Source organism: Neoarius graeffei, chromosome 7, assembly GCF_027579695.1.
Source record: "Neoarius graeffei isolate fNeoGra1 chromosome 7, fNeoGra1.pri, whole genome shotgun sequence".
NCBI classification, from domain to species: Eukaryota; Metazoa; Chordata; class Actinopteri; order Siluriformes; family Ariidae; genus Neoarius; species Neoarius graeffei.
The window spans coordinates 92,160,656-92,186,142 of NC_083575.1; the positions used below are offsets into that span (position 1 = coordinate 92,160,656).

At 40.9% G+C, this 25,487-nt stretch overlaps 1 protein-coding gene across 2 annotated transcripts in view; it reads left to right on the plus strand.

Moving 5' to 3' along the window:
• Positions 1–20,646: 20,646 nt before the first annotated feature.
• Positions 20,647–25,487, plus strand: part of wdr17 (WD repeat domain 17) — a 391,349-nt gene continuing 386,508 nt past the window's right edge. The window contains exons 1-2 of one of the 2 annotated variants that reach the window (XM_060924889.1): positions 20,647–20,691; positions 22,780–22,908. In XM_060924889.1, coding sequence (XP_060780872.1) covers positions 20,647–20,691; positions 22,780–22,908 — 174 coding nt within the window. Of the gene's footprint in view, positions 20,692–22,779; positions 22,909–25,487 lie in introns of those variants that run through there. The other variant, XM_060924890.1, reaches the window with a different exon arrangement.

The window sequence follows — 25,487 nt, forward strand, 5'->3', positions numbered from 1 at the left end:
TTTATAAACACCACTGGAAGGACAAATTTTTTTTTTCCAACATTCTTCAAGTAAACATTTGTTAACTCTGTTTCTTGCTGAAAGAATTATGGTTAACTAAATACATTAAAGGCCTATCCATTCCATATCCTCTGTGGTTTTTAAAGGCAAAAGTATGGAGGTTTAAAACTCAGCAAACAGTTAATCAGAACATTTCATATCAATAGTTCGAAATTAGGAGGAACATGTTTAAGCTTAGCCTCATAAGGAGCAATAAGTTTAAAAAAAAGAAAAGGAGATAGAAAACAGGGCAAATTGAAATGACAGACAATTTCACTGAATGTAATTTGAATAAAATTGAATAGCTGATAAGCACTCCTTGTTGGATTCGATATGTGACAGACTCAAAATACTCAAAATACATTTTTAATTCAATTAAAAATAATGGGAATGGACATTTTGACTTTATGTATATGGAATTTACCTAGTAATATAAAGAGATTAATTATATTAAATTTATTATTGTGAGAAATTGCCAAGTGCAGATATCTGTGTGTCCTTGTCTGCCTTGCTTGCATGGATGGATGGTTGTTTGTTTATATTATCGCAACTAGGTCAGTCTTATCTCAATGTTGACTGAGAAAAGAGACAGAGCATATTGCTACGGAACAATTATTCAAAATATTATATTTATAATAGGACGACAATTATTCAAAAAATGTCAAAAATGAAGTAAAAAGCGGGTTAGCTCGCTGTGGATCTAATTTCCCAGACGAGTCCATGTCTCGCTAAAACGCATCAGAAACTTTTCGGCATTTCCATTCACAAGTAGGGTAAATATATTTGATGCCCTTTATTATGCCTTTAAACAGGAAGTGGTATAATACTCATTCATTCATTATCTCTAGCCGCTTTATCCTTCTACAGGGTCGCAGGCAAGCTGGAGCCTATCCCAGCTGACTACGGGCGAAAGGCGGGGTACACCCTGGACAAGTCGCCAGGTCATCACAGGGCTGACACAGACACAGACAACCATTCACACTCACATTCACACCTACGCTCAATTTAGAGTCACCAGTTAACCTAACCTGCATGTCTTTGGACTGTGGGGGAAACCGGAGCACCCGGAGGAAACCCACGCGGACACGGGGAGAACATGCAAACTCCACACAGAAAGGCCCTCGCCGGCCACGGGGCTCGAACCCGGACCTTCTTGCTGTGAGGCGACAGCGCTAACCACTACACCACTGTGCCGCCCGGTATAATACTCAATATTTTAAAAATGATTCCTGATAAGTATCTTCAAATCTGAAAGTGATATTTGATTTGGCTGAATTAATCAAACTCTAAGCCTTAAATATAGTCTATTTCTTCTGTTTTTACCATGTCTGTTTAATTTAAGTGAATGTTTTAAAAATGGTTTTTGTGTTGTATTTGCTTGTACAGTTATTTCATTATTTAAGGTCTGAACGCATAGAATTACTGCCCAAATCTGATGAGACGAGAGTTTTGTCCTAAAGAGCTGCTTTTTCTTTTATCCAGTGCGCATGCCCAGTTCACAAGCATTATGGGAACTGGAGTTCTAATGTCATCAACACATAACATCACAATTTTGCCGTCACATACTTCTGTCCTAGTTTTAACGACTTCGTATTCATCATTTATAGGATCTAAAGCATCATGAAACTGCATTAATAGCTGCACTATTAATTATTAAAACACATTAATAGTCTTATAGACTACTCAGGGGTCCTGTTCAGAGATCACCTCGCGGACCACTCGTGACTTTACTGGTAACTTTCCAGTTACAAGTTTTGGACTATCGACACACAATGAATATAAAATAAAATAAAACGCTGAAACTAATTGATTAAGAAGCAGCCATTCTGTGTTGAGGGAAGAGGATCTCTTCTCTCCTTCCGTAACAGTGATGAGATTCACAAACGATTCGGATCTTTTTCGAGACGAAACATAAAAATGACTCGATTGAGCGAATCGACATAGACGCATGGACTGCATTTGTTTGAGTTCATGCACACGTAATGGTTTGAGGAAAGTTCTTTAATACTTTAATTTCATGCAGCATGAAAGTGTGATTATTGTTTACAATTTGAAAACAGGAATACAAATAAGGTTTCCGTAGATTTTGAGTCAAGAGTGAAGAGTGAATCAAGTAAATTGATTCACATGCATGCGAGTTTGTTCTAAAGAATCGATTCAGTGAAGCTTTCGTTGAGATTAAAATTAATATACAGAATGTCCGTATTTTATACGGATTTGATTAAATAAACGTAGTATACGGGCGTTATAAAAAGTTATACGGATCCTAAAAAAAAAACTTCAATATTTATTTAGAGCTATAATCAATTCCCACAATGATAAAAGAGCGCATAACATTTACACTTTGTGTTTTGTCAAACATTGGAGCTTTGTATTCATTCTGAAAAAGTAACTGGGATATATAGTAGAGTGGGGAAAAAAGCCCCCGTGGGGTAATACGCCCCTGGCTTGTTTTACCCAAAATAACCACCAGATGGTGCAAAGTTACATTTCTATTGTTGCTATGGACTGGCTTGACAACGGGGATATACAAATATCCACTGTGGATCGCATATCAGCAACGCAGCGGAGGGAAATCAAATTTCATGGTAAGTGATATAATTTTCAGATATCAGTAAAACTGTATTTAGATAGCTGCTATTTCGTCAGATATCACAGCTGTGTATGTGGTATGAGTAGACAAGTCAGTACGTTAAAAAAATACATTAGGTATAAAAAGTTGAATCACATTGTGAAAGTAAGACCCTTTTTTCTAAAAGTGTAGTCTGTGGGGTAAAACGCCCCGGCGGGGTAAATGGCCCCCAGGGGGCATCATTTCCTTTTATCATAATTACTGTATTTCATACATTTCTGAATAGCAGATACATAGTTTTTAATAACATCTCGCTTACCTGGTTGAGTAAAGCAAGTAATTTGAACTTAATATTAAAAATAATTGAAATTAAAAAAAAAAATTGAAATTAAAATGCAAAATATAATAAAATAATGCATCTATTCATTAATTCAGGGATATTTTCTTGTTTCTTTCACATTATAGGCTTAAAGGGCTGATGACATGAACATGACTCTATGCAATTTCTTAAATAAACTATACAACATGGCAAACATGTTAGATTTCTGTTATCATTACGTGAAAAGAAGCTGTTGTTACGCGAATATCCAACTTTTAATTGCTCATCGCAAGAAAACTGGGTCCGTGGCTCGCGGCCATGTTGTGACGTCAGCGAAAGAACACTCTGCGGTTCACTGGCTGTTCTACTCTGGTTCTACTCAATGGAAATGGCGCATGAAAACGCCGGTGAACTCTCTAGTGCTAGCTCTTCCTCTTCTGGGAGTCTAGAATTGTGTTGATCTCTTCTGAATAGAATCTATGATAGCCTACCCTCTTTACCCTTTGCCTCTTGTTGCTAGGCGGCAGTTACATGAAAGCCGCAAGCTTTCACAAGCAAATACATGACTGATATCACGCCGACTTTATGATTACATTTATGATTATCATGTAGAATCTATAGCTCTACGTACCTTTATCTTATGTCGTTTCACAACACGTGTTCTGACAGGAGGACTGTCTTTGGATCCGGCATAGCTACTAGTAGACACCTCCGGAATACTGGCAGTGTTGCCAGATTGGGAGGTTTCCCGCCCAGTTGGGCGGTTTCAAGTGCATTTTGGTGGGTTTTGAACATATTTTGGGCTGGAAAACTTCAGCAGTATCTGGCAACAGATCTGGAAACAGGCCCCCTTGGCACAATGTTTGTTTTTGTTAAAAAAAAAAAAATTAAGTATTAACTTTAGGCAAACTTTAGGTGGCATTATTGTTCATGTCACTGTTGTCAAAACTATGATTAAAACTAAACACATGGTTCATTTCAACTTGGATAAAAACTGAATTTTCCTTAAGGGGGGCTTTTCCCCCACTCTACTCTATCATTGTTAATTATCATTCAAATTTTAGGTAAATTATTTTAATTTGCATCTTATAAGGATTTTAATTGCCAAATTGTCTAGAATGCTAAACCACAGCAATTCATCCAATCCCATGGGGTTTTCTCGGGGTCCGGGCACCTTAATACAATTTTCCCCCCATGGTGGCATGAAGGAATCAGTCCCGAGATTAATTAGGGTAATTATTATGGGTTTAACATAAAAAGCGCGCTCTTCCCGTAACAGCTCCTTCACTTCACGAGGATAACCAGCTAAACCAACTAACCGTAAATCAACTACGAGGATCACCAAATAAAATCATCCCTAAGTTTAAATCTAACAGAAAGATAAACTCAGGGTGTTGTGTTTAACAGTCCACACCTCCATAAGATAATATTGGTACAGAGCTGCTCCCCGTGACAGGAAATCTGAACTTCTCATGTAGAAGTTCACCCTGTTTTTCCAATATTATTTGTGACCTTGAATGTTTTCGTTCTTCACCTTCCAACTAATTTGTCAAAATGTTTTGCTCTTATGCACATGCATGCATCTTTTAGTGCATTTCTGAATAATTTAAAGCTCTTTTGACCCTTTTTTCACTCCGTCGAAAGAGAATGATAAGCTTCATGGTCTCTTCTTTCTGCTCCAATGTGCTGCTCTTTTGTGTCGCCCCTGAACGAGCTGCCAGGTGGTGTGTGTGTGTGTGTGAGAGAGAGAGAGAGATCAGGTGCATGTAGTATTGTTGTTGTTCAGGGACCTGTCCAGCGTGTGTCTCTGGCCTTGATGTTGATCTTTCAGAGCTGTTCCAGGTGCGAAGCCTGACATTACAAGTGTTGCTGAGATGAAGCAGTGTCACCGTTACCCTCCAGAAGTTCATTATTTTCCTATAACAAGACGTCGATGCCAGGGGCGGCACGGTGGTGTAGTGGTTAGCGCCGTCGCCTCACAGCAAGAAGGTCCTGGGTTTGAGCCCCGTGGCCGGCGAGGGCCTTTCTGTGCAGGAGTTTGCATGTTCTCCCCGTGTCCGCGTGGGTTTCCTCCGGGTGCTCCGGTTTCCCCCACAGTCCAAAGACATGCAGGTTAGGTTAACTGGTGACTCTAAATTGAGCGTAGGTGTGAATGTGAGTGTGAATGGTTGTCTGTGTCTATGTGTCAGCCCTGTGATGACCTGGCGACTTGTCCAGGGTGTACCCCGCCTTTCGCCCGTAGTCAGCTGGGATAGGCTCCAGCTCGCCTGCGACCCTGTAGAACAGGATAAAGCGGCTAGAGATAATGAGATGAGATGAGATGAGATGAGATCAAAGAACAACACATCATACTTTTTTAAAATCCTTTTATAATGTCGTGGAACGTCTGCGAAACAAGTTAAAGCTGAGACTGGAGACTCCTTCCATGAATGTTAATAAGTAAACATTTATCCTGACAGAAAGCTTCACAGTCAGTGATTAAAAACATCTCTGTGTTAAATAACAGCACTTTATTGTTACACTTAAATTATGATCTTCCATACGAGTCCCTGTGAATGAATGATCTGTAACCATAGAAACGACAATGCATTAGAATGAGCTTCAGGTCTGAGCTGAGTATTCTCGCTCAAACGTGAACGCCGTTCTGCTTTGAATAGCAATGTTGCACGAAGAGCAAATTAATTAGAACGAAGGAAGTTGTTTGATAATGATTGACGGCTGTGACATTATTCAGTGTTTATCTCAAGTAAACCGACACATCGTTCAGCTTGACATATTGGAAGTGTTTAACAGTTAAGAAACGGTTAAGGAATGGTACGGGTGCTTAAAACGCATCTTTCTGGTATGAGACGCATCATAATGTGCACGATTAGTAACACTCGAACATGTTTTAGGGTTTAGTTATTTTGTGTGTAGAATTTTTAAGCCCTCTGCCTTTTCCTTTGGGAAGCTGGAAAGTGGAGTAGGGTGAGGGGTTAGTCTGGAATTTCATGAAAGCTCAATTATTTATGACTTAAAAATATATATATATATATATAAATATGAAGAATTCCGAGCCAAGGATCCTGGAGAGGTTTGTGAAATAGTAGATGAACACATTTATCATTTGACGAACCCATAATTCAATGTGGACTGTAGGCTGCCTGTAGATCTGTGTGTGTGAGAGAGCGAGTGAGGGAGTGGATTCTCTCTCCAACACACACACACACACACACACACATTATGCTTTCACTACTTCAGCTCAGACGCCTCTCTGAGTTTCAGTCTTCATTGCCTAGGAAACACCATCACAAGTGGCCTCAGTGTCTCTCTCTTTTCCTCATCTTTCACTTTTCTTCTTTTTCTGTTTGCTTTGATGCTTTTTCTTTCTCTGTCCCTCTCTTGCATGCTCTTTTGCTGTCTCTCTGGTCTACAGTGCCATTACATTGTTACACCATGTAGTGAGCATGTATAATTAATTTGCGTTAGTACGGCTGGCACAAATTGTTACTCTCACTCAGGATCTTCTTCCTCTTATTATTATTATTATTATTCTCCTAACATTTTTAGGACGGGCGGCACGGTGGTGTAGTGGTTAGCGCTGTCGCCTCACAGTAAGACGGTCCGGGTTCAAGCCCCGTGGCCGGTGATGGTCTTACTGTGCGGAGTTTGCATGTTCTCCCCGTGTCCACGTGGGTTTCCTCCGGGTGCTCCGGTTTCCCCCACAGTCCAAAGACATGCAGGTTAGGTTAACTGGTGACTCTAAACTGACCGTAGGTGTGAATGTGAGTGTGAATGGTTGTCTGTGTCTATGTGTCAGCCCTGTGATGACCTGGCGACTTGTCCAGGGTGTACCCCGCCTTTCGCCCGTAGTCAGCTGGGATAGGCTCCAGCTTGCCTGCGACCCTGTAGAACAGGATAAAGTGGCTACAGATAATGAGATGAGATGAGATTTTTAGGATGCTATTTCTCCCTCAGTTTTCAATCAATCATCACCACATTTCACATGAAGAATACCTCTGGCTGAATTACATTGCTATGACTTTTGGTACTGATCTGGATCACTGATTCAGAATGATCCAGGAAAGACAGGATTTTTTTTTCCAATCATTTATAACTTTGTCAGTTTTCATGATTTTTTTTTCCAATCTTTTTTTTTTTTTAATTTAGGATGGCAGGCTGCAACTTTTCCTTGACCTTCAATTGACAAAGGTCAGCGAGCATAAATTACTGTGACTTTAGTCACAGTCTCCATCTAGTTACTCTTGAAATAGACACTTTGCAGTGACCCCACATGACCTGATTTTGCTAAGAAATGTTAAATTAATGTATAAAGTAAGTAAACAAATTAATTTAAAAACATCTGAAACTTATATTGTATTTTGCCATGATCCAAGCTGTTTGCGTCTCACATGGAGATATGATCACATTAATCTATCGTGCATGTACTTGTATTTAGAACCCTCAAAATCTGCTTCCTGACTTATTAGAAAAGCTATTAACCAAAGGCTTGACTAAATAAATATGTTTTGAGCCTAGACATAAAAACTGAGACTGCGTCTGAGCCCTGAACACTAATTGGAAGGCTGTGGGGCTTGGTAGGAGAAAACTGCTGTCACCATCATTATTCAAGGTAACAACAAAGAGCCTGCACCTTTTGATTGAAACAAGTGCGGCAGATCATAAAAGACCAGAAGTTAGCTCAGGTACTGTGGTGCTTTATTGACCCATTGGCGCATTCAGTGCTTTATTGGCTAATAATATTTTATGAACAATGTGAAATTTTACTGGGAGCCAACACAGTATGGATAAGATAGGTGTGATGTAATCATCTGGTGGTTCTAGTAAGGACTCTTGCTGCTGCATTCTTGACCAACTGAACTTTATTTATGCACCTACTGGAACATCAAGACAGTAATGCATTCCAACCTACAGCTTGTAAAGACATGAACTAGGTTTTTCTGCATCGTAAAGTGACATTATATTTTCTATTTTAACAATATTTCTGTGATGAAAGAAGGCTGTCCTCGTAATATTATCCACATGAGTGTCAAATGAGAGTCAATGATCACACCAAGGTCTTTTACTGCTGGACATGATGAAACAGAAAGGCCATCCAGAGTTACTAATAATTAGAAAGGTTACTTCTAGCTGCATGTGGTCCGACTACAAGTACTTCTGTATTGTCAGAGTTAAGCAGAAGGATGTTAATAAGCATCCAATGTCTAATGTCCTTTACACATTCCTCAGTTTTATTAAGCTGGTGTCTCTCATCTGGCTTTGCAGAAACATACAACTGCGTGTCATCAGCATAACAGTGGAAGCTATACCATATCACCCAGATGCACAGTATATGAAGAAAAAAGCAATTGGCTGAAAACAATGTGCAAAATTTAATCTTTACCTTTAGTATGCATAGAGAAGTCACCATTTACATCTCCAAACTGATAACGATCAGTTAAAGAAGATCTGAGCTAGGAAGGGGACATTCCTTTAACTCCAACAACATTTTCTAGTCTATCAAAAGATGGAATGTTCAATGGTGTCAAAAGCTGCACTAAGGTCAAGCAACACAAGCAGCGAGACACAGCCCTGATCAGATGCCAGTAGGAGGTCATTTACTACTTTAACCAGTGCTGTCTCTGTGCTATGATGAGGTCTAAAAGCTGACTGATACATTTCATGGACGTCCTATGTAGAGCATAACTGCTGTGCCACAGCTTTTTCTAGGATCTTGGAGATAAAGGGAGGTTTGATTTTGGCCTATAATTGGACAGCTGACAGGGGTTGAGGTCAGGTTTTTTTAATCAGAGGTTCGATAACTGCTAGTTTAAAGGATTTGGGTACACAGCCAGTGATGAGTGAAGAATTGGTTATTTTTAGAAGAGGTTCAATTGCTTCTGATATTATCTGTTTGAAGAGTCGTGTAGGTAAGGGATCTAGTACACAAGTTGAAGATTTTGATTTGGAAATTAATGAAGTTAGTTCAGTTTCTCTAAGGGGAGTGAAACATTCTAATTGCTGATTTGATAAGTTATATTGTTAACTACAGGGTTGCATAAATTGTTTGGCCTTACGTTAATAGTTAGAATTTTTTGCCAGATATTTTCAATTTTGTCACTGAAAAAAAATCATGAAGTCATCGCTACTACACATTGCAGGTGTGCATGTGTCTATAGTGGTCTTTTTCCTCGTTAATTTTGCTCCAGTCTTAAATAAGAATCAAGGATTATTTTTGTTATCCTCTATTAGGGCGGAGAGAGACATTGATCTGGCAGCACTAAAAGCTTTTCTATCGTTCAGAAGGCTCTTCTTGCATGCTAATTGGAACAACAGTTTATTTAATGATGCTATTTACGTGCTAATTTTTGAGTGGTCTGTTTTAAAGTGTGCATATCTTTTTGTAAAAGAAGTGTTTGTTTATGTAAAAGGTGTTTTAGAAATCTGATGTGGACATGTTTGGTGCAAACTGCGTTATCATACTGTCTTTTGCCTCATCAGTGGCTTTTTACACTGTATTTGTACCTTTTTTGGTTTTATCTCTTTATCTCCCCCCCATGTCAGTAAGAGGGATGTGGGTTGAGGGTGAGATCGCAGGTGGTATATCTGTCTGATTAGGATCTCCATAAGTATACACACACAGCACACTGCACCACACACTTCACCCTGTAGCCGTCTCAGGTCTGTCCTTGCACTGAAGTGTTGTTGAGGTCATGCTTGTATAGGAGCACTGATTGCGCTTGTTATGTATTTGTGATGCTAATCATGATCTTTAAAATCTCACTACACACATATATATATATATATATATATATATATATATATATATATATATATATATATATATATATATACAGTGGATATAAAGTGTACACACCCTATTAAAATGATCGGTTTTTCTGTTGTAAAAAAAATGAGACCACAATAAATAATTTCAAAACTTTTCCCACCTTAAATGTGACCTATAACCTGTACAATTCAAGTGAAAAACAAACAAATCTGTTTGGGAGAAAAGCATAAAAAAATAAAAACTGTATAATAAGCTGGTTGCATAAGTGTGCACACCCTTAAACTAATACGTTATTGAAGCACCTTTTGATTTAATTACATCATTCGGTCTTTTTGGGTTCACACCTGCCATCGATTAAAATGACTCTGATTAACCCCAAATAAAGTTCAGACCGGGGCGATTTCTCAGAGACAACAAGGGAAGCCGAGCTTCCCCTAAAATTCTCTCCCCAACCTGCGGCATCTACGACGTTGAATTCTCATTAAAACAATAACTTGCATAACATAATATATGCCCAAGATTGTATTTACGTTCATAACTATCCTGTAACTTATTTGAGTGATGTCTGACGAACTTGCAGTTCGCTACGAGAATCACCTTTGCTGCCAGGCTGTAACCAGCGTTGCCAGATACTGCTGACGTTTTCCAGCCAAAATATGTTCAAAACCCGCCAAAATGCACTTAAAACCACCCAATCTGGCAACACTGGCTGTAACCTTTCTCATTTCAATGGGCTCTATGGCTGGCAGCCGGGTATCCATTGCAGTCTATGAGAGGGCTCTGAACAGCCAATTTCGGCTAGTTGTTATTGGTTAAAATTGACAAAATCGTCACTTCCAGGGAAGCCGGGCTTCTCTGGGACTAAACGAGACAGTGGGAGGGACAAGAAGCCGGGCTGATGAAGGATTATTGGAGGTAGTGTTTGAAAGACATGAGGAGGGCGGGCTCTGTACTTCAGCGTCGGCGAGGAACACGGAAGTATGATCAGTCAGTCCCCAGCGGATGTCGAGAAAGTGTAGTCGTGTGCCAAAGTGCTGTCCGAATTTCTTTTCATATAAACGTTTCTTCTCATTGATGTCTCTGTACATTACTCTGTAAATAAATGTAAATATTACTCGTTGTGCTCCGTTAACTTTCATCCATTCTAGCAGTTTGATCATTCGCGAATTCACTCGTTTATTTCATTTGTAGTTCAATCTGGTTATAGGCTAGCTTGAGCCTTATTGGGATCTGCAGTGCTAGCTGCTAACAGAAATTGGTGAAATCTCTGGAAAGCACAACCAGCTGGTATGACAGGGTCACAGACCATTTTCTGGAAAAGGAGCGGAGGGCAGAATTTGTGTATAAATAGTGTGCATCATATAATGTTCATGAATCTGAAGTGTGTATATTGTTCAGTAATGTTAAGAGAATGGTGGGCTCTGTGTTATAGGTTATACCTGGGTATAATATTCAAGGTTCTGTGTGTTGCATAGCCTACCTGGTTATGGATTTCCAGACTGTGTTGCAGAAGATGTTCAAGGATGTGTTGCACAGCTGGGTGTTGTGTTAAAGACTCTGTGTTGCATATCATGGTATGATGTTCAAGGCTCTTCGTTGAATAGCCAGTGATTTTTGGATGTTTGATATTTTTGATTAAGGATATGAGGCACTAGCCTGGCAAGCCAGACTATAGCATGAAATGTACAAGCAAAAATACTTTCTGCCACTTGGTAGGGTTGTCTAGTTCACTATGCTAATGGGGCACACCTTTCTATGCTTTGATATCCGGCCTACAGGTTTTACGATGAATGCGTAAAATGGGCTTCCCCTGTTTTAAAAACCAGCAGCCACCACTGGTTTAGACGTTTCCTCAGTTGCATCCTTCAGCAAAAGCCAGGGTTCACAGAGAGCTTACAAAGCATCAGAGGGATCTCATTGTTGAAAGGTATCAGTCAGGAGAAGGGTACGAAAACATTTCCACGGCATTAGATATACCATGGAGCACAGTGAAGACCGTCATCAAGAAGTGGAGAAAATATGGGACAACAGTGACGTTACCGAGAACTGGACGTCCTTCCAAAATTGATGAAAAGACAAGACGAAAACTGGTCAGGGAGGCTGCCGAGAGGCCTACAGCAACACTGAAGGAGCTGCAGGAATTTCTGGCAAGTACTGGTTGTGTACTACATGTGACAACAATCTCCCGTATTCTCCATATGTCTGGACTATGAGGTAGGGTCAAAGAAAAACATCAAGGCCCGAATAAATGTTGCAAAAAAAAAAAAACCATCAACTCTCCCAAAAGCATGTGGGAAAATGTGTTATGGTCTGATGAAACCAAGGTTGAACTTTTTGGCCACAATTCCAAAAGGTATGTTTGGTGCAAAAACAACACTGCGCATCACCAAAAGAACCCCATACCCACGGTGAAGCATGGTGGTGGCAGCATCATGTTTTGGGGTTGTTTTTCTTCAGCTGGAACAGGGGCTTTAGTCAAGGTGGAGGGAATTATGAACAGTTCTAAATACCAGTCTGTTTTGGCCCAAAACCTTCAGGTGTCTGCTAGAAAGATGAAGATGAAGAGGAATTTCATCTTTCAGCACGACAATGACCCCAAAAAAGTTTTGGAACGGCCCAGCCAGAGCCCAGACCTAAATCCAATTGAAAATCTGTGGGGTGACCTGAAGAGGGCTGTGCACAAGAGACGCCCTCGCAATCTGACAGATTTGGAGCGCTTTTGCAAGGAAGAGTGGGCAAATATTGCCAAGTCTAGATGTGGCAGGCTGATAGACTCCGACCCAAAAAGACTGAATGCTGTAATTAAATTAAAAGGTGCTCCAACAAAGTATTAGTTTAAGGGTGTGCACACTTATGCAACCAGCTTATTTTATTTTATTTTTTATGTTTTTCCTCCCGAACAGAATTGTTTGTTTTTCAATTGAATTGTACAGGCTATAGGTCACATTAAAGGTGGGAAAAGTCTTGAAATTATTTATCATGGTCTCATTTTTTTTACATCAGAAAAACGTATCATTTTAACAGGGTGTGTAGACTTTTCATATCCACTGTACGTACATACGTGTGTATGTATAGCCTCAAAACAGAAAAAGTCGGGATGGTATGTTGAAATTGAAAGTAAAATCGAAAACAGTGATTTGTAAATAATCGTTGACTTGTATTGCACTCAAAACAATACAACAGTATGTTATTTGATTTTTTCCTTTTTTTAAAAAAAAAAAAAGTTCAGACAGTAAAGCATTTACCATTTTATGATGTTCCCATTCCTTCTCACAACACTTAAAAGATGTTTAGGGACTGAAGACACCAAGTGATGAAGTGTTTCAGGTTTTTTTTTTCCAGATTCTTCCTACAAACAGGTCTTAAGGTGTTCAAGTCTTAAGTACAGGGTCGTCATTTTCATATTTTTCATTTCAAAATTCTCCACACATTCTCTACTGGGGACAGAGGGGACACGTCCTCTTCTTCCACAGCCACGCCTTTGTAATGTGAGCAGAATGTGGGTTTGCATTGTCTTGTTGAAATCTCCCTGGAAAAGATGTCGTCTTGAAGGCAGCATATGTTGCTCCAAAATCTCCGTGTACTTTTCTGCATTAATGCTCCATCGCAGAAGTGCAAGTCACCTTTGCCACACGACACCATACCATGACACACCCTGGCTTTTGGACTTGTAACAGCTGGTAACAGTCTGGATGGTGATAATCTTTTCGTCTTCAGAGCACATGGAGTCCATTTCTTCAAAAAAAAGACCTGGAATACTGATTCATCTGACCACAATACACGTCTCCACTGTGTGATGGTCCATCCCAGACGCCTCCGAGCCCAGAGAAGTCGACGGCGCTTCTGGACACAGTTAACATCAGGCTTCTTTTTTGCACAGTAAAGTTTTAACTGGTGTTTGTGGATGTAGCGCCGTATTGTAGCTTGACAAAGGTTTGCCGAAGTAATCCCAAGTCCATGTGGTTCTATCAGCTATAGATGAATGACGGTTCTTGATGCCGTGACGTCTGAGGGATCGGAGATCATGGGTGCTCAGATTAGGCTTGAGCCCTTGCCCTTTACACACTGAAATTCCCTCAGATTCCTTGAATTGTTTAATGATATTATGTACCGTAAAGGGTGAAATATCCAAATCCCTTCCTAACTTTCTTTGAGGAACATTGTTTTTAAACATTTCAATAATTTTCTCACACATCTATTGACGGCGGCACGGTGGTGTAGTGGTTAGCGCTGTTGCCTCACAGCAAGAAGGTCCGGGTTCGAGCCCCGTGGCTGGCGAGGGCCTTTCTGTGTGGAGTTTGCATGTTCTCCCCGTGTCCGCGTGGGTTTCCTCCTGGTGCTCCGGTTTCCCCCACAGTCCAAAGACATGCAGGTTAGGTTAACTGGTGACTCTAAATTGACCGTAGTTGTGAATGTGAGTGTGAATGGTTGTCTGTGTCTATGTGTCAGCCCTGTGATGACCTGGCGACTTGTCCAGGGTGTACCCCGCCTTTCGCCCGTAGTCAGCTGGGATAGGCTCCAGCTTGCCTGCGACCCTGTAGAAGGATAAAGTGGCTAGAGATAATGAGATGAGATGAGACATCTATTGACAAACTGGAGATCCTCGGCCCAGCTTTACTCCTCAAAGACTCGGCCTTTCTTGGAGACCACCTGTTGACATCACCTGTTTCAAATCACATCATTATTTAATTGTTGTACCTCATTACTTGCCCTAAATTGCCCCATTCCAGCTTTTTTTTGGAATGTGGTACAGGCCTGAAACACAGGAATAGATGTATATTAACAAATGAAATGAAGTTGACCAACAAAACCTGAAATGTCTTTGGTCCATTCTGTCTGCAATGAAATACAAATCAAAGTCCATTTAGAAATCAGTGCTTCGTTTTTATTTTTGTATTTTCCATACCGTCCCGACTTTTCCTGATTTCAGGGTTGTATGTATGTGGACACATCCGGGAGGCGACTGCTTTAGAGCCAACACTGGCGTTGCTTACTCTCGCCTGCACTGTTTATGAGCGTGGTTATGCTCTGACAGGACAGAGGGAGGAGTGAGAAAGAAGACATCTGTGACTGTGTGTGTAATCGAGCGAGAGAGAGAGAGAGACAGAGAGAAGAGAGATAAAGATACAGAGAGATAGTGATATATATATATATGAGTGAGAGAGAGAGAGAGAGAGAGAGAGAGATCGAGTAATGTTAAAAAAAAAGGAATCATGGAAGCAAAGAGTGATAATAAACCAGAATAAATGTGTGTGTGTGTCTGTGTGTATAAAATAAAGACGAGGGTTTAAGGATTGAAAGAATTAGTTAAATTCGGGTGACCAGACGTCCACGTTTTCCGGGGACAGTCCCCATTTTTGGTGGCCTGTCCCCAACTGGAGCTGTCCCTGGAAATTTTAACCATGACCAACAGACCCGAAAAAACAAACAAACAAAAAAACCCAGACCGAAACATCTACCAGATTTCAGCAGGCACCTTACGTATTGTTTTGTGGATCACTTTAAGACGGGCTCAGGCCGATAGCAGAGATGTTCTAGAATGCCTCTGGCGATAGCCTTTCCAGTATTTTGATTGGTGGAGCTGAGGAACGACTTATTAGCGGAGCGCTAGAATCTTTGCCGAAACTAAAGTCATTCATTCAGCTTTGACACACTGCTTCATCCGCTCCTGGACAGGTGAACCATAGTCTTTTCTTGTAGGCCTAAGTGGCATTGCTTGTCATCTACACTACCGTTCAAAAGTTTGGGGTCACTTTGAAATGTCCTTATTTTTGAAAGAAAAGCACTGTTCTTTTCAATGAAGATCACTTTAAACTAATCAGAAATCCACTCTATACATTGCTAATGTGGTAAATGACTATTCTAGCTGCAAATGTCTGGTTTTTGGTGCAATATCTCCATAGGTGTATAGAGGCCCATTTCCAGCAACTCTCACTCCAGTGTTCTAATGGTACAATGTGTTTGCTCATTGCCTCAGAAGGCTAATGGATGATTAGAAAACCCTTGTACAATCATGTTAGCACAGCTGAAAACAGTTGAGCTCTTTAGAGAAGCTATAAAACTGACCTTCCTTTCAGCAGATTGAGTTTCTGGAGCATCACATTTGTGGGGTCGATTAAATGCTCAAAATGGCCAGAAAAATGTCTCGACTATATTTTCTATTCATTTTACAACTTATGGTGGGAAATAAAAGTGTGACTTTTCATGGAAAACACAAAATTGTCTGGGTGACCCCAAACTTTTGAACGGTAGTGTATGTTATTTAGCCTTTAAATGTATAAGCTACATGTTGCGATGTTGTATATGATATAACATTGCTTGTCACACTGTATTGAGATGTAGCGGTTGACCGAACAAACTGTAGCCTACTGCGGCCAATGCTGGCAGGAGAAAGCTCAATCAGTCAGCTGAAGTTATTGCTAGATATAGCGTTGCTGGAACAGAAATCCAGCTGAGGGAAAATTGTAACAGTTCAACAGCATAAGCTAACTTACACACAAATTGGTGTGTTATCCCACAGAGTAGCTGGCTATGTAAAGCTGTAGGTTTATGGTAATGTTACCAAAGTGTCAGTAATGTGTATAATTTGTTGTGATGTGTAGCGGACTACACAATTTGATTAAGGCTATTCATTTAAGCGCGGTCATCAATTCAGCTATGGCTACAGTTTAGGTGGCACGGTGCTGTAGTGGTTAGCACGGTCGCTTCACAGCAAGTTCGAACCCAGTGGCCGGCGAGGGCCTTTCTGTGTGGAGTTTGCATGTTCTCCCCGTGTCTGCGTGGGTTTCCTCCGGGTGCTTCGGTTTCCCCCACAGTCCAAAGACATGCAGTTAGGTTGTGGGGCAGCCTTGGGCTGAAGTGCCCTTGAGCGAGGTACCGAACCCCTGACTGCTCCCCGGGCACTCTGGTGTGGCTGCCCACTGCTCTGGGTGTGTGTGTGTGTGTGTATTCACTGCTTCAGATGGGTTAAATGCAGAGGATGAATTTCACTGTGCTTGAAGTGTGCATGTGACAAATAAAGGTTTCTTCTTCTTCTACAGGAGATCGGGAATCATTTGTATCCTCAATAATAATAATAATAATAATGTTACCGGGCGGCACGGTGGTGTAGTGGTTAGCGCTGTCGCCTCACAGCAAGAAGGTCCTGGGTTCGAGCCCCGGGGCCGGCGAGGGCCTTTCTGTGTGGAGTTTGCATGTTCTCCCCGTGTCCGCGTGGGTTTCCTCCGGGTGCTCCGGTTTCCCCCACAGTCCAAAGACATGCAGGTTAGGTTAACTGGTGACTCTAAATTGAGCGTAGGTGTGAATGTGAGTGTGAATGGTTGTCTGTGTCTATGTGTCAGCCCTGCGATGACCTGGTGACTTGTCCAGGGTGTACCCCGCCTTTCGCCCGTAGTCAGCTGGGATAGGCTCCAGCTTGCCTGCGACCCTGTAGAACAGGATAAAGCGGCTAGAGATAATGAGATGAGATGAGACCTTGAAATTGCTTGGATTGAAGTAAACTGTTTATTTAAATTGTGTTGTGTTTTGTATATTTTTAAATATGTTGTCCATTACTAGTGGCATATATGGTAATTAATTAAATAATATTGGCTGGCATTGAGTGGTCTATCAGATATATTCCATTCAGCTAGCATGATACTGAATGAGTCGAAGATGAGTAGCTGAATGGAATATATCTGATATACCATGAAAAAAAAGCCAGCCAATATTATTCCTATTATTATGCATACACATTCGATGAAACAATTATAGATTTTACAAAAAGTTAAGAACGGGGCAGTAACTTACCAATATTGAATGCTGATTCTGATCGAATGTAATTCAATGTTCTGCCAATCCAATGTACTGTGCAGAGTCAAAGTTCTAACGATAAAAATGGTCCAAGTCCAAAAAGCCTGAACAACCACCCAAATTATGTACAAGCTATATACAGGTTGACAGTTCAAGTTCGAAGTTACTTTTGGTCGTAGTTAATTGTTACATTGCAGTTGTTCAAAACAAAAGGGCTTTGCTGAGTGAAGTCCTCTTGTAAAAGTCTGTCACTTTTCCTCACCTCCAAGTAGAACTTTATATTTCCACTATTGCTCTCTTTTCCAGTTTTTTGATGTCCATTGGTCTGTTTTTCTCTTGTAAATATGCGTGAAGACTATCCACTGAAGTTTTTGGAGGCTTTCAGGAGTTCAGCCTGTCTTTCTATTTAAATCTTATGCTTTGAATGAAGCAAACCCATACATGTCAACCTATACGGAATGTCCGTATTTTATACGGATTTGATTCAATAAACGTAGTATACGGGCGTATAAATAAAGTTATACGGATTCTTTAAAAAAACTTCAATATTTATTTAGAGCTATAATCAATTCCCGCGATGATAAACGTACTGTACACCACAGACAGCCAGTAAAGAGTCTTATGAAATTGCACGTTATCTTGTGGTAGCGAGACTTCGTTCCACTTTTGATCATGCGCACACCACATTGCGAGAATCCCGCCAACCGGGAAGTCATAGACATATAAACATAGACGCTGCCTTCTGCGTAGAATCATACGTCATCCATATTGGATGGGGCAAAGTGGAGATTCTTCAGCCGTCTCTGGTAGACAGTAGCCGAGAATAAAGATGCCTCATTCATGTGCTGCGTTTAACTGTACCAACAGGTTTACCGTCCAAACGAGATCACATGGGATTACCTTTCACAGGTGAGACTGGAAAAATACTTTGTATTCATTCTGAAGGTTTATTGTTATTAATATTGAATAAAAAGTAACTGGGATATATCATTGTAACCAGTTCGAACGTGTGGGTGGAGCACAGAGGACGGCAGGACAGAGATCAGGTGTAACACAAGGCTTTATTGCCACACTTTTCAGTCTAACAATATTTCGGCACATACAGAGACACACACACACACACACACACTAGCATCTCGTCCAGGGAAGCTCCCCTCTGCTCTCGCTCTCCCTCCCTAAATAGGGCGCGGTCACTGGGAAGACACACAAACACAGGTTAATTGCCGTCAGGTGTAGTGATTCTGCCACTTACCTTCCCTGACTCCACCCTCCTGTCACAGACTGGCGCTTGACCACGCCCCCGCTGCCACAATCATTGTTAATTATCATTCAAATTTGAGGTAAATTATTTTAATTTGCACCTTATACGGATTTTATAAGGGAAATACGGATTTTGGAGGTTGGTTATACAGGTTTGATTGACCAAAGGTTGACATGTATGCAAACCTCGTCGCCATTTTTGTTTACAAACTGTCAGTCACTTGCTAGTGCAGAAGTTTTACGTCTCTAGCGTCTCTTTACCAGTTTTTACATATGTTTAATGCGGAAGATGAAATGCATGAAGAATATCCAGTGAAGTTTTGGTAGCCTTTCGAGTGTTCAGCATGTCTGTCTCTTTTAAATCTTCAGCTTTTAACGAAGCAAACCTCGTGGTCATGTTTGTGAACAAACTGTCAGTCACTTACCGGTACTAGCGTGGAAGTTTTACATCTCCGACGTGTCTCTTTTCCAGTTTTTCAATGGTCGTTGGTGTGTTTTTCTCTTGTAAATATGCGTGAAGAATATATAATGATGTTTTGGTAGCCTTTCGGGTGTTCAGCGTGTCTTTAGTTTTCAGTTTATTTATTTAGTGCTTAAACCGAGCACTGGATTAACCCCGTCTTCTCTCTCTCCCAGCCGACAAAGAAATGATTGTGCGCGTGCGCGACAGAAAAGTTTTGTCATTGGATCTTCGCGTGTGACAGTGTGTTGTCTTGACAGCGTGCAATATTATAACAATATTGCATGCTCATTCTCCATTGGATAGAGTGGCGTAATACATGGAGGATTAGTGATATGATAACAGTATTGAATGGCATCAATAAACTTGGTAGAAGGGAATAGAATACACTTTTTTATTCCATGGAAAAAGTGGCCCGTATGTATAATAATTTAATATATTTACTTTCAGGGCGGCACGGTGGTGTAGTGGTTAGCGCTGTCGCCTCACGGCAAGAAGGTCCGGGTTCGAGCCCCGGGGCCGGCGAGGGCCTTTCTGTGCGGAGTTTGCATGTTCTCCCCGTGTCCGCGTGGGTTTCCTCCGGGTGCTCCGGTTTCCTCCACAGTCCAAAGACATGCAGGTTAGGTTAACTGGTGACTCTAAATTGAGCGTAGGTGTGAATGTGAGTGTGAATGGTTGTCTGTGTCTATGTGTCAGCCCTGTGATGACCTGGCGACTTGTCCAGGGTGTACCCCGCCTTTCGCCCGTAGTCAGCTGGGATAGGCTCCAGCTTGCCTGCAACCCTGTAGAACAGGATAAAGCGGCTACAGATAATGAGATGAGATGAGATGAGATATTTACTTTCATGAGTCCAAAACATTTGTTTCAGCTAGCCTACAATTTAAGAGTCTATAAATCTAAACTATGGACCCATACCAGAGATTTTCACATTGTCTTTCCTTAATGTGAACCTAAAGCGGTTGCAGAGTCGGCCTACAGGGCACTCAGTGATGAAAATCCCACTTTTTATGCAATGCATGATCAAAATACATGAAAAACAGAGATGTCCCCACTTTTTTTTTTTTAATAAAAATTAAAACGTTAGATGTTTTAATGTTATTTTCACCACCGAACTGAAAATGTCCCCGGTTTTCCTCTTAGAAATCTGGTCACCTTAAGTTAAAGACACCTCGTTCAATGTTAATGAAGGTGGTCTGCTGTTGCCTGGCTACCGACACGGACCGTATCATCACGTCCCAAACAGACAAGTCTCTCTCTCTCTCTTTCTCTCTCTTTCCCATATGTTCATATAGCGGGCTAGCTTTCTCAAACACACCATTCATCTTGCGTTTGCTTCTTTTCTTCAGTAAAAGCACCAGGTTCAGGTTGTTGTTGTTGTTGGTGGTGGTGGTGGTGTGTGTGTGTGTGTGTGTGAGAGAGAGAGAAATTAGGAAGATATGGAGACACTAAGCTGGTTCTGCAGGACAGACAACGGCATGAAGGTAGGAAGTTATGCTGCTGCTGAGAGAGAGAGAGAGAGAGAGAGAGAGAGAGAGAGATGAGTGTGCACTGTTTCTATCATCCCTGTGAACACTCAACTAGAAGGCCATGCTAACATCATGCTGGGATGTTTCCAATGTAGATATAGCTTACGTGTGTGTGTGTGTGTGTGTGTGTGTGTGTGTGTGTGTGTGTGTGTGTGTGAACATCATCACTGAACGTGGAGTGAATTAACAGTGCAGCGGTTCTCATTCATTCCAATTCAGTCACATCCACATGACTTTGAGCATCGATTAACAGCTGAATAATCCATTTTACACACACACCAGTGGACTCATTTTAGTGCTAGAACACTGAACTGTCAATATTCAAGCCTTGTTTTTATACCTAGTGGGTAATTTTTTGTTCAGAAATACACAGACATACGCGTTGATCTGGGCGGAGCAACACAACAGGGGGCGGTGACATTAAAAATCCATCACTGCGGTGATTATTTCAACCTGAATTGGTCATAAGTTGCACGTTTCCATACCTTCCTATTCTTAAATTAATAAATTCCCTCGTGTCACTTGGAGTTTGACTCTTGTGGCCACTACTGTTGTCACTTGTGGGCGTGGCCTGTCTAACATTTTTTTCCCCTTTTTTTTAACTTCTGATAAGAAGTGGTAGGAGCTACGGTATATGTAGCTAACAAATTAAACACAAATTAAATAATGCATGAATCAGTGTGAAATTCCTTGTTTGATTTGCATTTCATACGCTCGGCTTCATACTCGCTTTGTTGGCAGATTAGCGAAGCAAAACATGCTAAAGGTCCTAGCTAGATAAACACAGCGTCACCACAGGCAACAACAATCCCTGCTACTTCCTTCTTCCTTCTGCTACTTCTTTCTTTCTGAGCTTTTTTTTTTTAAGGAGAGGCTGTGTATGACAGGATAAGATGAAACCATAATATTAGTATTTCTCCAATTTTTGCGCATTAAATAGGAACCAATGGGAAATACTTGCAAGTTAATCCTTTCTCGCAGTACACTGGCATTCCATTCCATCTGCAGAATGGAAATTGGCTTATCAGGCCTTTTCAATCAGTATAAACAAATGAATTATTTTATTGCTGTAACTCTGTTATAAGATTCATCAGGACTCTGTTGGGTTTCTGGGTGTAGAATATCATGACTCTGTGTTTAGCTGCTGGTGAGCAGGGCGATAGGAAACAGGAGGAGTAGGAGTCGGGATATTATCTAGAAATTGAGAGATGGTGTCTCGTGGCCGAGTGAAGAACTGCTATCGGAGTCCGAAGGCATGCTGTCCTGGGAAAATTTGAAATAGTTAAGCAAATTTGGGGCTCTCTGGTGCAATCTTGGCATGAAAAGCAGTTGGGAGGAGCTCTTAAAATAAAGTGTTTTAGGCAGTCTCATCTCATCTCATCTCATTATCTCTAGCCACTTTATCCTGTTCTACAGGGTCGCAGGCAAGCTGGAGCCTATCCCAGCTGACTACGGGCGAAAGGCGGGGTTCACCCTGGACAAGTCGCCAGGTCATCACAGGGCTGACACATAGACACAGACAACCATTCACACTCACATTCACACCTACGCTCAATTTAGAGTCACCAGTTAACCTAACCTGCATGTCTTTGGACTGTGGGGGAAACCGGAGCATCCGGAGGAAACCCACGCGGACACGGGGAGAACATGCAAACTCCACACAGAAAGGCCCTCACCGGCCACGGGGCTCGAACCCGGACCTTCTTGCTGTGAGGCGACAGCGCTAACCACTACACCACCGTGCCACCGTCTTGACTATATTTTCTATTCATTTTACAACTTATGGTGGTAAATAAAAGTGTGACTTTTCATGGAAAACACAAAATTGTCTGGGTGACCCCAAACTTTTGAATGGTAGTGTATGTATCACCACACCCCTAATTATTCAATCTAACCCTGCCTCTGTGTACGACTACACTCGACATTGAACATTACAGCCATAACTACACATGCTGTTTTTTTTTGTATTTGCTTTATGATCACAAAACCAGTTTCTGCTTGTGTTGAACATTTTAGGTGACTCTGTTGGTTGTTTGTGGCCAGGTAAAGATGTCTCAGGTGAAGCAGGTGGGACTGCTAGCTGCTGGATGTCAACCCTGGAATAAAGATGTGTGTGCAGCGAGTGGAGACAGATTCGCTTACTGCGCTACACTTGCTATATACGTCTACCAGGTAAACACTGTGCATGGAAAACTAATTTTGGAGTCTTCATTTTCAGGTCGTCCTTGAAGTAGAACCAGACCGCGTGTCTGGGAGACGTTTTTTTTTTTTTTTTTTTGAACAGGCAAGTTCATTGATGTTCCATAAAACCCTTCCTCTAAAAAAATAAATAAATAAAAATAAATAAAAATTGAAATCTAAATCTTTACATTTATACGAGTTCTGGCGAGCAGTATTAGGTTAGCCAGTCAAAACAGACATTACAAAAGCAGGTTTTTGTTTGGACAAAAAGTTCTGTACAGTCCTGTGCAAAAGTCTTGGGCACATGTAAAGAAATGCTGTCAAACAAACATGGCTTAAAAATAATGGAATGTTTCAACATTTAAAAAATACTATAAACAGTAATCAGTAAGCCATAATAAATGAAACAAAGTCCGTATTTGGCGTGAGACGACTCTTTGCTTTAAATAAAATAGTAGTCTCGGGTCCAATGAGTTGCAGGTTTATGCGGAAATGATCTGTAAGTTTTACTGAGCATCTTACAGAACCAGACGCACTTTGTCACACTCACTTCTTCATTTTGCACCAAAACCCAGCAGCCTTCATTATGTTTTCTTTTTAATCTGGAAAGTGCTCTCGATAATGTAGAAGTCATAAATTAGAAATCAGTAAAGTTTGTATGAAAAAAAGGGGGGGCTAAGACTTTTGCACAGTACTGTACAGCAGTGTGTTAGGACTATTGTCGTGTTTTTTTTTTCTTTTTTTTTTTAAGAAAGAAATATGGAGCTGACACAGGGGGTATTATGCTGAGGGGGAAAATTTTTGGATATTCTCTGAGTTATAAATTTGTGGGGGGAACTAATCGGGAAGAATAATGAGTTTTCCCGTCAAGGAACCAGATCGCTTCACTTTACAAGGTTGGATCAACGTCATCGCACTACAGACACCACGGCTGAGCTCAGAGTTACAGTATAATAGGAAATGCAGTCTTTCCTCCTTGATCACGCAGTCTGAAAGAATAAAGCGCTAAAAGATTTTCAAATCCATTTCCCATAATGCACTGCAGCCAGGAAGCATGTGAAGCATGTGATCTGAGTCAATCTGAGTTTCTTCGTGTTTTCTTGTAAATTTATGACTTTAATCTCGTGATTTCTGTTTTGTTTTGTTTTTTCTCACAAAAGCATGACCTTTTATTCTGTCCACATTCACTGGATATGAGCAATCGCGCGCTCTGATTGGCTACTCTAATACTAGGATATCAGCTCATATTCCGTGAGTAGAGAAAAACAAAATGGCGGAGCGTGTTGCTGAACCAACCGAGGACGAAATAATCAAATCAAGTTTATTTGTATAGCGCTTTTAACAATAAACATTGTCGCAAAGCAGCTTTACAGAATTTGAACGACTTAAAACATGAGCTAATTTTATCCCTAATCTATCCCCAATGAGCAAGCCTGTGGCGATGGTGGCAAGGAAAAACTCCCTCAGACGACATGAGGAAGAAACCTCGAGAGGAACCAGACTCAAAAGGGAACCCATCCTCATTTGGGCAACAACAGACAGCATGACTATAACATTAACAGTTTTAACAGGTATAACCCTCAACCCTCAACTGGGGCCGTCCTTCACAGGAGCGGTGCGATAAAACTCCGACCAGACACAGGGCACCAGGATGGATCAAGCAGGTCCGAGGGGCAGAAGAGGCCAGCATCTCAATCCCAGGATCAACATGTAACTCAGAGGGACAGATTGGGGGGGGGGGGGGGGGGGGGGGGGGGGAGAGGAGAGAGAGAAAGAAAACATGTTGTTAGGTATGCCCTAAAAATGACAAGTATTAAATCTGTGTGGTAGGCTCGCAGAGACGAGAGTCTTTACATCAGGCATAACACACAACAATGGCAAATAAAAACTCCACTCGAAAACAAAACCCCCCAAAAATACAAAAAAGCAACAAAATATGGAAGAAAAGTATTTGACGGTAAGAACGTATCTTTTCTTATTTTTCAAGAATTATTATTATTATTATCGCATTCTTCACCAATTGTTCCTGTCATTTTGCCGGTTTGTTTGGACTCTAAGCGGAAATTATTTTGTCAGGCGTTTTGTATAAAGATTTTATTTATCAAATTAAAAAAATAATAAAAGATCTGTTTTTCAAAATCCAGTGAATGTGGATAGAATAAAACAGTTATTCCACTCAATCTCATCATACATGGATGATAGACAACTCGGTGCTATGCGCCTTGTCAGCTATCAGCTCATGTACGACTCGATTTCGGGGAATAACTGTTCAAGAATCTCAGAGAATGTCCAAGATTTTTTTTTTCTCGTTAATTTATGACTTTAATCTTAGAAATTTTTAGGTTTTTTTTTTTTTAAATATTACCCTCTCCCTCAACTCTTGTATTTATTTATTTATTTATTTAACCCTACAGTGGCCCTAATACACCATCATAGTTGTTAGCGTGATTATTGTAGTTTTCCAACCACAAAAGAATCACAGTTAGCAAACGTATCCATGCTGCATTAGCTCCGAAGTAAGCATCTGAACTCACAACTCGGTGTATAATTTTTCAAGTTCTCAAAAAGGG